At 43.1% G+C, this 12,758-nt stretch overlaps 1 protein-coding gene across 3 annotated transcripts; it reads right to left on the reverse strand.

Moving 5' to 3' along the window:
• Positions 1 to 1,822: 1,822 nt before the first annotated feature.
• On the reverse strand, positions 1,823 to 7,001 carry LOC131573425 (signal peptidase complex catalytic subunit SEC11C). Of its 3 annotated transcripts, none has more exons than XM_058827378.1 (6): positions 6,784 to 7,001; positions 5,979 to 6,088; positions 5,389 to 5,538; positions 4,106 to 4,225; positions 3,523 to 3,580; positions 1,823 to 3,132 (listed from the first exon to the last, which is right to left on the reverse strand). In XM_058827378.1, the coding sequence occupies exons 2-6, from the start codon at positions 6,059 to 6,061 to the stop codon at positions 3,079 to 3,081; spliced, it is 465 nt and encodes a 154-aa protein (XP_058683361.1). In that variant the 5' UTR covers positions 6,062 to 6,088; positions 6,784 to 7,001; the 3' UTR covers positions 1,823 to 3,078. The 3 variants fall into 3 exon arrangements, with proteins under 3 accessions (XP_058683361.1, XP_058683359.1, XP_058683358.1); XM_058827376.1 differs by having other exon boundaries at positions 6,780 to 6,999; XM_058827375.1 differs by lacking the exon at positions 5,389 to 5,538 and having other exon boundaries at positions 6,780 to 6,957.
• Between the last annotated feature and the right edge of the window lie 5,757 nt (positions 7,002 to 12,758).

Genomic DNA, 12,758 nt, shown 5'->3' on the forward strand with positions numbered 1-12,758 from the left:
CCTGCTGTATTGAGCCAAATTGTTCCCTTGTTTAGTCAGTTTGTTTCACCTTATTTTACTGATTAATGTGATTCATTCTTTTCTTTTGGTTATTAATTATGCATTCCTGCTTAATTCACAATAGTATTCTCATGCCTCAAGTTTCACTGTGCAGCCTGCAGTACAGCTAACAGACATGTGCTCTGTGCTGAGTGACAGCTGATGAAATAAAATACTGCCATCCAGAGAAACTTGTAATTGTTTGGAGCAATCAAGGCAGGAAATTGAAAAATTCAGGAAACTGTCCATCTTCAGAAAACAAAACCAAAACCAACCAAACATGAATTCTTACTCAGTTCCTTGCTGCCCGGGAGTCCCAAATCTCTTTTACTGAAAATACCATTCAAACAAATAAACCTTTCTCATATGTTGTATATGTACTATGTCTTTATTATTTATTCACTTGTTCATAAGGATTTATTCTCATTCTTAATTTATTGCCCTTCTAAGAAAAATAATTACTTGATAATATTGGAAAATACTATTCTGGACCCCCCACAACAGAAAAGGAACTAGGTACAATGTTATGAACTGTGAGTGACTCAACCCACTCAAGACAATCTTTCCCTTTAAGAAGAAGCCTGATAACATCAATTTGTGTTTGAACACCAAGAAACAGCTCTGTTTTAAAATACCCTCCCACTTTTCATACATCCCATGGCAAAGTAAAATGCTGCTGTGCTCCATGCCAGGAAAACATTAATGGTTTTTAAATGCTATATCCACGAGAACACTCTTTAATCTTGTGCCTTTACATTTTAGACAAGCATCATCATTCTATCAGCAACACACATTTGATGGCTATAAAAAGGGATAGTCTAAGAATGGTGTGCCTTTCATCATTTTCTTTGTATGGATCCTGGTGTTAAGACACAGCCAGGATGTATGTACAGAACAAACACTGGTGGAAGCCTATCTCCAACGTAATAACAGGCATGATCACGAAGGAATACTCTGTAAATGTTGAAGATGCTGAATAGACTAATCTCCAGCATTTCCAATCTGCACTCAGGGCAGGTGCTCTGCAAATAACCTCAACATTGACTCAGTGCTGCAACCAGTCCCTGAAGAACTGAAGACATTTCTCCGAAAAGATCTCCACAACTTTACAGAGGCTGAATAATATGATATAGTAACATTTATTTAATACGGCCCAGTGCAAGATAGTTGATATTGTTTGTGCTGCATTTCCGGAAGCCCTGGAAAGTTCAAGCTTAACCACAGTGATTGCTCACTGCACATTTAACAACTGCCAGGCTGCTGTGGCAGCCACAAGTTTGGGCTTATGATTTTTGTGGTGGAGAGGTTCAATAATTGGAGAATTCAAATGGGAAGCATTTATAGACATGCCTGTGGACCAAAGAGCCTACAGAGACCATCCAGCCCAATGTTCTAGGCTGCCCAGAAGCTCAAGGGCATTGTCCAAGTGCTGCTAGAATGCTAATGCTCCCGAAGGAGGCTGCTCCAGGTCTGAGCACTCTCTCGGTATGGAAATGCTTCCTAACATCCACTCCGATCCCCCCCAGCACAGCTCTGAGTCACCCCTGCAACTGGATCCCAGTGTCACACTGGCCAGCTGCAAAATGCCCAACTGCACTCTCCATGTCAGAGCTGACTGCTCACATTGGGGTGGTAGCTGGACAGCATAAATCTGGATTTCAGCAATACCAAGAGAAAGAAAAAATTCTTACTCCACATACACTCTCTCTAAAAACACATTATTTTTTCTTAACTGGGATGATACACTTCCAGGAAGACTGCATTAAGGATCCCAACATTATTCTGCCATACTGTTTATTATACTCAATTTTATTTCTATACAATTTGACACAAAATAAGTGATTTTTATAATACAGTTGGACATGAAAACTGCTTAGTAGAACACAAAAGAAGTAATATTACTTGGAGAAATTCAGCAGTTGTCTGTTGAGCGTGAGCTGTTACAACAGAAAAGCTGTCATTACTGTATAATAGAGTATTTTTGCAGAGGTAAGGGATTATAGAAGAAACAGAACTCCAGAGGAAAAAAAGCGTCATGCTGTTCCTTATCAAAGCTACAAAAACAAAGCCAGCAAGGAAAACAAGTTCGGCTTTGTTGAAGGTGCAACACTGACATTTGAAGATAAGAGAAAAATACCAAATTTCATAAAAGACAGTTATCAGGTAAGTTTTTAAACGAAAAATCAATTTTATATTTAACATTATTCAGGTGTTATATGATAGGAGAGAATAACACATTCTCCAAGCTGGCATAAGAGTTCTGGTTTCCCCTTCTTGGCAATATCCCTCAAGTGTACTACTGTGCTATTCATTCAGTAATTTACAAGTGTTATTAAAGCCCCAGAAAACCTTTTTGTTAGGTTTGTTTAAGAGCTAGGACACAAAAGGTAGAATCGTCAACAGCCTGAACACTAGCAATGAACACAGTCCCTAAAAACCAGGCCTCTAAAAATCAGGCCATCTGGGCTTTTTTCCTTATCCCATGAAGGAGCAAGGTTGAAATTCAGGGAAAAAGCTCTAAGTCCCCACTGCTCAGTATCAAGTCAGAGTGAAACTACCCTTCTTGGCTATTTATGTCAGCCACAACCAGCCAACTTACGCCTAAGTCTGACTAAGATCCTAGAACTTACTACCTGTTCAGAGATTCTGTGTCCTTATAAGCGCTGATCAAAACAGTTTGTATGGTGGAGAAAAGGGGACAGTGACAAATTAAAAATAACCCCCAAAACAAACAGGAGGGCAAAAGTGGGTTCAGATGCAGCACCAGTCAAGAAAACCCACTGTGGCATGGCAAGAGAGCCCTTGGCTGCTCCAGCATGACAGTCCTCCAAACCAGCGCCATGCTAGGTGAGAGCAGTCTGTAGAAGGTAGTAAATATGTAATTTTGTAATTAGCCAGCAGCCAACAGCTTCACTCATTCGGTGTCATTTATTTAGACAAGATAAAAGCTTGCACAGTTCTGTAACCGTATACAGAAACGAAACCATCTGAAATATATTTGGGTTTTTCCCCCCTGTGTACTTCCCTTTGTTCTTGTGTTTAGGATTCCCGTTTGAGCAGTACATACGCTCCCATCACTGCCAGGAGAGCATACTGCAAAGAAACACAGAACACAGACTTGTTACAATTCCTCTCTACTAAGCTCTGAAAGCACAAACTGTTCAAAAGGCGCCCTTTCAAACATCACACCTTGCACAATTGCAGAGCTCTGGTCCTACAGAATTGCAGGAAGATTTTAAAGTGATCAAATTTATCACAACTGGATACACTTAACTAATGAAATTCTAATAAATGACATGTTTTCAACTCTTTACAAACAACAAATTCTACTGCCCAACAGTAAACAAAGAAACCCAGGTCATCCTACATTGGGTACCAAACCACAGACACAAATTTATTAACGTTTATGCTTAGAGGCAAGGTTCTTATTGTCTGTACTTGTTATTTTAGCAATCCAAGTATTCAAAGTGTCAGTATACATACCTTAAATTTTGGGTAGTCATTCATTATTATAGTTACCATTCCTACATAGGGCAAAAACCTGTAATTGATAAAATAGGTGAATGTAAAATTAACCCTCAAATATTACACGGAAATATTTAATGTTACTCAGTCTGAAATATTTCAGTGCAATCCCATCATTATGCACAGGACTAATGTAGATCTGAATAGGAAGTAAAATTAGACTGTTTCCCTTAATCAAAGTTATCTGAGAAAATCTGAAGAGATTTCAGCTCAGCTGGGGAAGGGGACAAAGTCAAAAGCTCAAACCTTGCATAAAATTCCTGTGGAATGCCAAAACAATTTCCTAGGCATTTCCAGCAATTACAAGGAGAAGCTGGTTAATTTTGTCTTTTCAGGTGAACTATTCGTTAAATGTCCTTTTTTTCTCCACACTCCACATCAGTGGGAGGACTATGGAAGCAACTTTTCCAAGTTTTCTTTTTAATTACAATTCTATTTAAGAAATTTAACAAATACATCAAATCTGGTTTGTATCAAGAGCAGAATCGATTTAAGAGCTATTTTTTCTATTTAATTACAAAGTACATTTTGCTTTACTTACCCTCTTGCTCTTCCAACAACATCTTTCTTCTCTAACCAGTTCTGACCTTCTTTGTACAAGCCTCTATCATCAACTTCATTATTATCCCCTTTAGTCAGAAATTTGATGTTCCCATTTCCTCTAGAAGGCAATGAGGTGATAAACTAAATAGCACTTAATTTTAAAATCTCAATTAACATCTACAGAGCAAATGAGGATGAAAAGTGCTACAAGATTAGATAACAATGTTTGCTTTTAGCCCTACTTATTGAACAAGCACCATTAAATCATTAACATTACAGACTTTACTGACTTTATCTATCAACAGATATTAACAAGAAATGTTTTTTACAACACTCCTAGATTGTTGACTGATGTAAGCAATTACACAATGGACATGAAAGGGATATTGTCCATCCAGGCACTAAACTTCCTCAACAAAAGCCCTATGTGTTTATTTGCAACTTCAACAGAACACAAATTCAAATAAAGTTTTTAAGTTTACAGTCTTCAAGTGGATTTTGCTCAAGTACCGATATAAAGAAATTAGGGGTTCTCTTAAAAACAGATTAATTAACAAAAGGTAATAAAAAGCTAATCAAAAATTTAAAAGATTAAATCGATGATTCTTGCAAATTTTAAAACAGCACGGAAGAAGAACTCAAGAAATAAACACCTTCAGCTCATGAAACAAGTATGTGAACGCTTGCCACCTCCAGCTTAGCTTTCCACTGTGCAGAACTAAGCGCAGAACTATGGTTTAAAAGGAACTGTTTAGCAGAGTAGGCATCTGCATCCATGGCCAAACCTAGCCCTCTCTGCTGCTTTTCAGCAAGAATTGTTGCGGGCAGTGTGGCCAAGAGACACAAGAATAAGAAAAATCTCTTCTTTTATCCTGAGTCAAATTTGGAAAACTTCACTTAGCAAAGCTCACACACTCTGTCAGGCTGCACCCTGATTCTGAATCTCCACTTTCATCAAAAATTTGCTCTTATAACCAAAATCCCAACTGTATAACCATCAGCACAGAAGTGCATTCTGCTCATTCCTGCTGCCAGGATTCCTCCTGGGCACAGCTGTACCTGCCCAAACCCTGAGCAGCTTCGCTGAGGGAGAGGTCTCAGACCCTTGAGAAGTGTGGCACAGACCTGGGGACAGAAGTGTATCACATCGTACAGCTGAGTTTTTTCTCACTGTTTATCCTCACTTGCCTTTCTCACACACTAAGCCACAATTAAACTGTCACTGAAAACCATGAGGAGGGAAAGGAGCTTTACAAACAAAAAAACGCCAAGTTGCATTACTTTTCATGTACTTTGATAACTCTGTGAACTATTGGAATGTCTCTGCCTTCAACTTTAAAAACAACTATTTCACCAGCTCTGATTGGGTCATCATGGAAATTTGTTAGGAATAGCAGGTCTCCCCTGTGAAAAGCTGGTTCCATGCTGCCACTACAAACAAGAAAGAGAGAGTTTGTTCGCATACATGAAAGAAGCACCATGAAATCAAAGCACATTTAATTCTTACAGATAAACCCACAATTTTAACTGAGATCTGTAGCTTCACCCATTCAGTAACACTGCTCAGACCTTTAAAAGGACCCAAATACCAGAAAGCAATTGGCAGGAGTTTACCCACTACGTGAAAGAACTCGGATTGTAAAAAGTCTCATCCATTTACTACTCCTACAAACCTCAGTGGAAACTGGGCCATGGCTACTGACAGTGTGAATTTTGCCAGAGCCCAATCACAGCTAAAAGAAACTACGTGTTTGAGTCCTTCGTTAAATAGGTGAGAATTCAAATTCCAAATGCATCCAACGGGAAATGGGAGGAGACAAAAGGCAAAACAATACCCGGGCTTGAAGCAGAAAGCCTTTCCATTGACTCACCTGAGCACCACAACAATGGGGCTCTCACTGCCAGTGACCACGATCAGCCCTTTCCAGATCATTAGGGCAGAAGACACAATCATAGCAAAATTTAAGACTTGGTAATAGAGCTGTGTGAAACAAGAAAATCGGGTTTTAAAGGTACTGTATTGTATTTAGAAGCACAACATATAGAACTTCAGCTCAAGTGCACCACAAATTCTAGGCTTTTATGCTAAAATCCTATTCCAGCACAAGTCTGGTAGCACAGATTGCCATGTCAGACTCCACCAAACTGCACCATAAAGCTGGAATCCTCTGTGTGCCTTAGTCTTGGGTTAATCCACTCCTGTGTGTCAGAGGCAAACACTCTGATAAAGGCTTATAAAGCTGGGGAAGCGACCTGGCAAACGATCGGACCTGGTTAGCCCCGATTCCCTCCCGAGCTCAGAAATATCCCAAAGGGCCATGTGCAACACCGGACAATCCGCAGAGGCTGACTTTCTGAGAGTGACTTTTGTTTAAAAAGAGGAGCTGTAAGAGACGAGAGACAACAAAGGATCCTTTCCTGCTACTGTCTATACTGAAACCTCTCATCTAGAAAATCACTTTTTTGTTTTGACTTTCTGCCCCCAAACTCTCCTGCTCCGCCAGCCCTTCCAGAAGCGGATGCGCTTTAATCACACTCCTTAATTTTTTGTTCCTTTTCTCGGCAGCACACGGGGACAGCGGTGGGAAGGACCCCGCAGGCTGGCGTTTGAGAATCCCCGCTCCCCGCTGAGGGGGTGAGAGCCGCGGGGGCCCCGGGAGCAGCCCCGGTACCTGCCGCTTGTTCATGCGCCGCAGGTCCCCGAACAGATCCATCGCGGCCCCGCCGCTCCTGCGCCAGCAAAACCTGCGCCCCCAGCGCAGTGCCGGCGGTGACCGCGGGTCCCGCCCTGCTCTCTGGGATCTGTAGTCTCCTTCCTCTCCTGCCCTGCTGACGCACACGCAGCCTCCGCGGCCAGGTGAAGTATAACTCCCAGATGCACCGCGGCGAAAGGTCCTGATGCCGAGGCCCCTTGCTGCTTGCCCTTGCAGGTGCCTGAGCAGCTGGCTGTACCAAGGAGCCGCCGGTGAACGCTCAGACCCCTCGGCTCGGCGGGAAGAGCCGCTCCCGCCCGAGAAGCACCGGGACGGCTGCGCCGGTCTCACGGAGGAGCGGGGAGAGTTTTGGGTCAGGCGGCTGTGGCGGCCATCCCGAGGCCGCCGCTGCGTGTGCGCAGCTCATTGGCGGGACGGGGCGGGCGCGGGGGGGACGCGCGCTGTGAGGGGCGGGCGGCGGTGGCCGGCAGGGGGCGCTGTGCTGAAGGCGGGAACGGCGTGAGGGGCGGTCCAGACGGAGGGGTGTGAAGGGATCGAAGGGGGCATCGCAGCCTGCTCCTCAGCGGCTGCGGGCGGAATCATTCCATGGCAGCAGCTAGTGGTGACCCCGGTGTTTGCTCAGGGACCGGGACACGGCCTCGATCCGAGAAGAGCACAGAGGCCCAGAAAAGCCGCAGCCGTGTGTGGCAGCCCCTCGGTGCCCGCCGCAGGCCTGGCGGCCGGCAGGGATGGGCCGGGGCTGCTCAGTGTGCCAGGCACTGGGTCAGAACCCTAGCAGCACGGGCAGACTTCACACCCATTTCTAGTTCGTCACTGAATGGTTACGTGAACCTGAAGCAGCAAAGCAACCGCACAGATACAGCCCAGAGCCCAGAGCCTGATTTCCTGGGAATTAAATTGACCAAACCGAGTCAGGCATTCACCAAGTTTAAAATTAGCCCCTGAAGACTGGGACTGGGAGAACAGAGAACATATGGAAATGCTGCTAAGATAAATGGAAACAAACCCTCTGACCGAAGTGGTGTTTTTGCAATTTGCCAGAAATTTACCAAGACTTTAATGTTGGTAAACAGTTGGACAAGACAGACTAGGACTGACTAAGAGAGGCAGAACTGGCATTAGATCACAGGAGAAGGTGTGATGCTCTCAGGAATGAAAAGAAATGGAAAATTGGAACGAAAGCTCCGAGGACATCAGCTAGGCATGATCTAGATAAGATCCTTCACCTTCTCACTTGATTATTTTTCCAGTGACACCAGTATGCTTTTACTGACTACACAGGAGCTTCTCTAAGTTTACATGATTTCAGGTTAGTTCTCTGCTATCCTTTTACTACTCAGAGAAAAGCATCTGCTACTATCCCATTTGAGCAGATGCAGTATTCAGAATTACTAAGAGAGAAGGAAAATATACAAGAGCAGACTCAAAGGTGATGAAAAGATTCTGAATTTTCTTTGTGCAATTAGGAGTTTAATCAAAAAGGTGTGTGACAAAGTTATGTTTTCTGTGCAACTGTTCTGCCTACTGAAATGTTGTAATGACTCTTGCCCAGCAAAGGGTTTTCTGCAATTCCTTTGAGAAGGTTTTTCACACCATACTATTTAGATGGATTATTTTTTTTTCAGTAGAGTTTTTTTGCCTTTGGGTACAAATCTTCTTGCCTTTATTTTTATAAAAAAACCACAAGAAAGCAGAGATTTAAAATGGTGATTGGGACAAAATTATCAGGCTGTACAATTAACACAAGGGAGACGAACAAATCTCAGTCTCTAAAAACATTGTTGAACATACCAGTAATTTATACTGGGGTTCAGACCACTAATTCATAGGCAATTAGAAATAATCTGACAAAAACATCTTGGTTAAATTTGCTTTGCTATTGGAAGGAAATCTCTGTCATTTCTTGTGGTTATAGCTGTACATCCCACTTTAGCTATTAATTCATTATATTAATGCTGGGTATCATATCTGCATCAATATGAAAAAAAACCAAGAAACCAACTTTTGTTCCAAAACACTGTGTATCACATCCAAATTCCCCCTAAAGTAGAATAGATTTAATTCTTACTTTGTGTTTAATTATATATTTGCATTTAACAGTAAATATTTGACACTTTTCTATTACCTGGTCACAGAGGGAATATCTGAACATAAATGGATGAATTTTCATCCTAGACTAGAGTTGCAATGCTGCCACTCACAGAACAGAACAAAGGCAAATGGCTGTCATAGAAGCATGATCTCTGAGTGTTATTTTTGGGTAGTGCTTTAATTCACCAAACAGGCAGAAAATTATTCTTGCCTCATTTGCAGCTATTTTGCAGCAGGAATATAATTTTTGGAGGCAAAAGACAAGCCACTCAGCAGGGAGATAGCAGCAACTGAGAGAATGTAAATGACAAAGGCTGCTCAGTGTTAGAACAATTCCTTGCAGTCATTCCTGATGGAGAGAATTAAAAGTGGAAATCAAAGTGGTAAAATCTACTTCTGCAACAAGCAGAGGGAAGAAGCAGACAGTATACGGAGAACTTAGAAAAGCAAGAAGGCAGCTTTGTGTTGAGGCCTGGGAGGATGGAGGGTGCTTATTTTTTTGTTCACATAGATGGGACTTCCTTTTGTCCAAGGCATAAACCCACACTTAATTCTGAGATTGCAGTTCCTTTGCTTGTTGGTTTGATTGTGCTTCGTGTTTGATAGCTCAGAAAACATTTGGACTCCTCCATTGTTTGTGGTGAGGCAAGAGAAAACATACTAGGAAGCTGCTTTTCTTCCTTTTCCAGAGATGCTGGGAATCACCCACACCTCTGTTGGTGGCTTTGTTATTTTACCATCTGCATGATTTCGATTATTAAAGGTTACATGTATTTTGAAATGTTCCCCTGAGCTGGATATTTGACTTCAATATTTGTACAGTAGATCTTCTGGAGCTCTACGGCTAGAAAATTATGCTAGTTTTTTAGTACACAGAAAATGCAGCTCTTGACATTCTGGCAGATTTGCCAGACCTTTGCACACCACCAGGCATTAGTGCTACCTATATATATATATATATAATATTGAATGACAGCTCTTTGTTTTCCAGGGGTTGGTCATGGGCACAGAACTCGCCCCTCTTCTGGATACTTTTAATACTTGTATTTCATTGCAGTTTTGTAACAGTAGAAAGACTGCTTCCTGTTTGCCCATGGTTGCACACCCCCACTTTGGAGACCACTGCTTGGGAGCATGTGGCTTTTGTCTTGTGTCCTTCCTCTCCTGAGTTTTGTCATGTATCTTGAGAGCTGGCAAGGAGCCATTCACAGGCACAGTTTGCAACCTCAGTGTCACTTTCTGAGCATATGAGTCAACGTTTTAAGTCTGCTCTGCGACCTGGTGTCTGCAGAGCTAATTGGATTTTGGCTGAGTGGATTTGTTTCAGGGGATAGTTTATTTGTGAAAATAATTTCTTTTTCTCAGGAGGAAGGGTAAGGGGAGGGAGGGATTGAGCTATCTGAACATTCAATTGAATTTAGCGAATAATGTTCTCTTTTCCTTCCCCTTCTCCCATGGAACAGGGAAAAAAAATCAGAAACAATCACTAAATCAGGAAATATTGTTGTGCTTGACCTGCAATATTGGTCTGACCCGCAGAGGTATGGCACTGTTAGCCAAGTGCTGGACTGACCCGGGGAGAGCAATGCTGATAATGCACTGCATCCATATCCCCACCATCACATTAGAGCCATTGAATACAATATAGCACAATTTGAGAACAGAAAATAAATGGACTGCATAAAGTCTTTCACCAAATCATATAAGGGGACATATCTGAGAAGGGTTCTATGCTCAGCTTATTTGGCTAATAGTCGCATTACTGTTTCAAATGCATTTCTTCCTTCAAAATAGAATCCTAGGGCTCAGAGAAGAGAGCTGTAGTGCCTCCAGTTAATTTTCCAAGCAGGTGAATCTGTGTCATTCCCAGTGCAGTGCCTCACTGCAATGCCCTTAATTGGGCTATTTGGTCCTCAGTGAGGAAAGCTCTTTTTTTCCAACTATGAAAGAAATAACATCAAAACCATGCTTTGTACAGTCACTATTGAGGAGCAAATCCAGTTTTTCTTTTTTCAATGTGAAGAAGTGCCCAGGGATGAGATGAGAAGTGGCTTCTCCTTTTGTGCTCCTGCATCCGCATCCACTTCTGGCTGTAGAATCTACTTTGTACACAGAGACTGGGGATGTAGGTCAGGAACGCTTGCGCCTTCCATGGCTGACCAGTTCTGTACTTATTTCTCTTGTCAGTTCATTCCCCACTCTTCCTAGCCACCCTTCACAGAGCCTGGGCAGATAACCTTTGAGTAATAATCTGAAATTCAAATACAAAGAATTGACTACTGAACTGCCCTAATATTTGAGAAAGGTTTTAAATTAAAATAGGTTTTTCTGTGTGCTGTTATTGGCCTGGCAGCTGTGTGTGTATGCTAAGTGTACTGAGAAAGGTAATATTAACAGAATGAAAAGGTCAAAGTTTTATAAAAATCCTTTAAAAAGTAAATAGGCTTGCCAAACTGAATTCTTCACAGGTAGACGGAGGTTAAGGACTGAGAACATGTGGGTCTTTGACAGGTCAAGTTGTGCATCTGTAAATGCCCTCCAGAAATACAAACACCAGGTAAGTGTGGAGAAGTACAGTGGTTGTGGCCAGCCAGATTCAGCTCCAGCTGTACCTACAGGCAAGCAAGCCAAAGCTCAACAGCTCCCGAGAGAGATATCTGAGGGCACTGTGCAGCATGGAGACAGTACACCTGTGTCATGCCAGGTACCCCAGGAACAATGGAGGAGATGCACGTGGTAGTCATTAGAGGCATCATGAACTGGACAACACAACTGATTTAATTAGACTTATTTCTGGCTGAGCTTAGAGGTACAGCATAGCCTCAACGTGCATGGCGGGACATATTGGGCATGCTAGAGTGAGGCAGTGGGTGGCAGGCTGAGAATGCATCCTGCATGGGGGAGCACACATGACAGTCACAGAATCTGCCAAGTTGGAAGGGGCTTACGAGGATCAAGTCCAACTCCTGGCTCTGCACAGCACCATCCCCAAGAGTCACACCATGTGCCCCAGAGTATACCAGCACTGCGTGAACTCTGTCAGTGACCATTTCTCAAGGGAGCCTGTTCCAGTGGCCAACCACCCTCTGGGTCTTTCTCCAGTACCCAACCTAAACCTCCCCTGGCACAACTTCAGGCTGTTGCCTCGGGTCTTGTCCTGGGAAGGGTCTGCAATTGCACTTGCCTCTCCCTTGAGCCCACTGCTCTTGTGGCAGAGCATTTTCCTTCCTGTGAGGTTGACTGCAAAGAGTGAGGTAGCTCTGGCTAACACAGTGTCCCACTTCCCCTTATTGTTCCTTCTGTACAGTCTCACAGCCTTTCTCAAGGGCATCTTTGTTGTGACAAATTGCACATTTTGGAAAGTGCCTTGGTATGGCCCTGAGCACAGTGGGGAGAGCCAGCTCCATGCTGCCTCACTGGGCTATTGTGAACTCCCCCACTGTCATTTTCTATTACTTCGCCACTGGTGAGTGCATGTCCCCATGGCTTGTGGGGTTTTCTCCCCCACCACTTTACTACAGCCTAAGTGACTTATTTTGGTGCTTTTTCAAAGACCCCACATCCACACAGCCCAAGCCAGGTGATTGGCAGCCAGGCACTGCCCACATGCCCTGAGGTGAGGTGCTAACCAATATTAGCAGGTGAAAAAACAGTTTAATTGAGGCTGTGTAGGCAGGTGGACCTGAGCCTTGGTGAAGTCCTGGTTGGGCAGTTTGTGTGCAGCTAGATATTTGGGCCAAGGTCTCAGTGCACTCCCTGACTCCCTGAAGAGCAGAAGAGATGGAATGGGAAGGCACATAACAGGAGGAGATACATAGCCTTAGTTTTTGTTGCAATTTGAGGTTG

Source organism: Poecile atricapillus, chromosome Z (genome assembly GCF_030490865.1).
Source record: "Poecile atricapillus isolate bPoeAtr1 chromosome Z, bPoeAtr1.hap1, whole genome shotgun sequence".
NCBI classification, from domain to species: Eukaryota; Metazoa; Chordata; class Aves; order Passeriformes; family Paridae; genus Poecile; species Poecile atricapillus.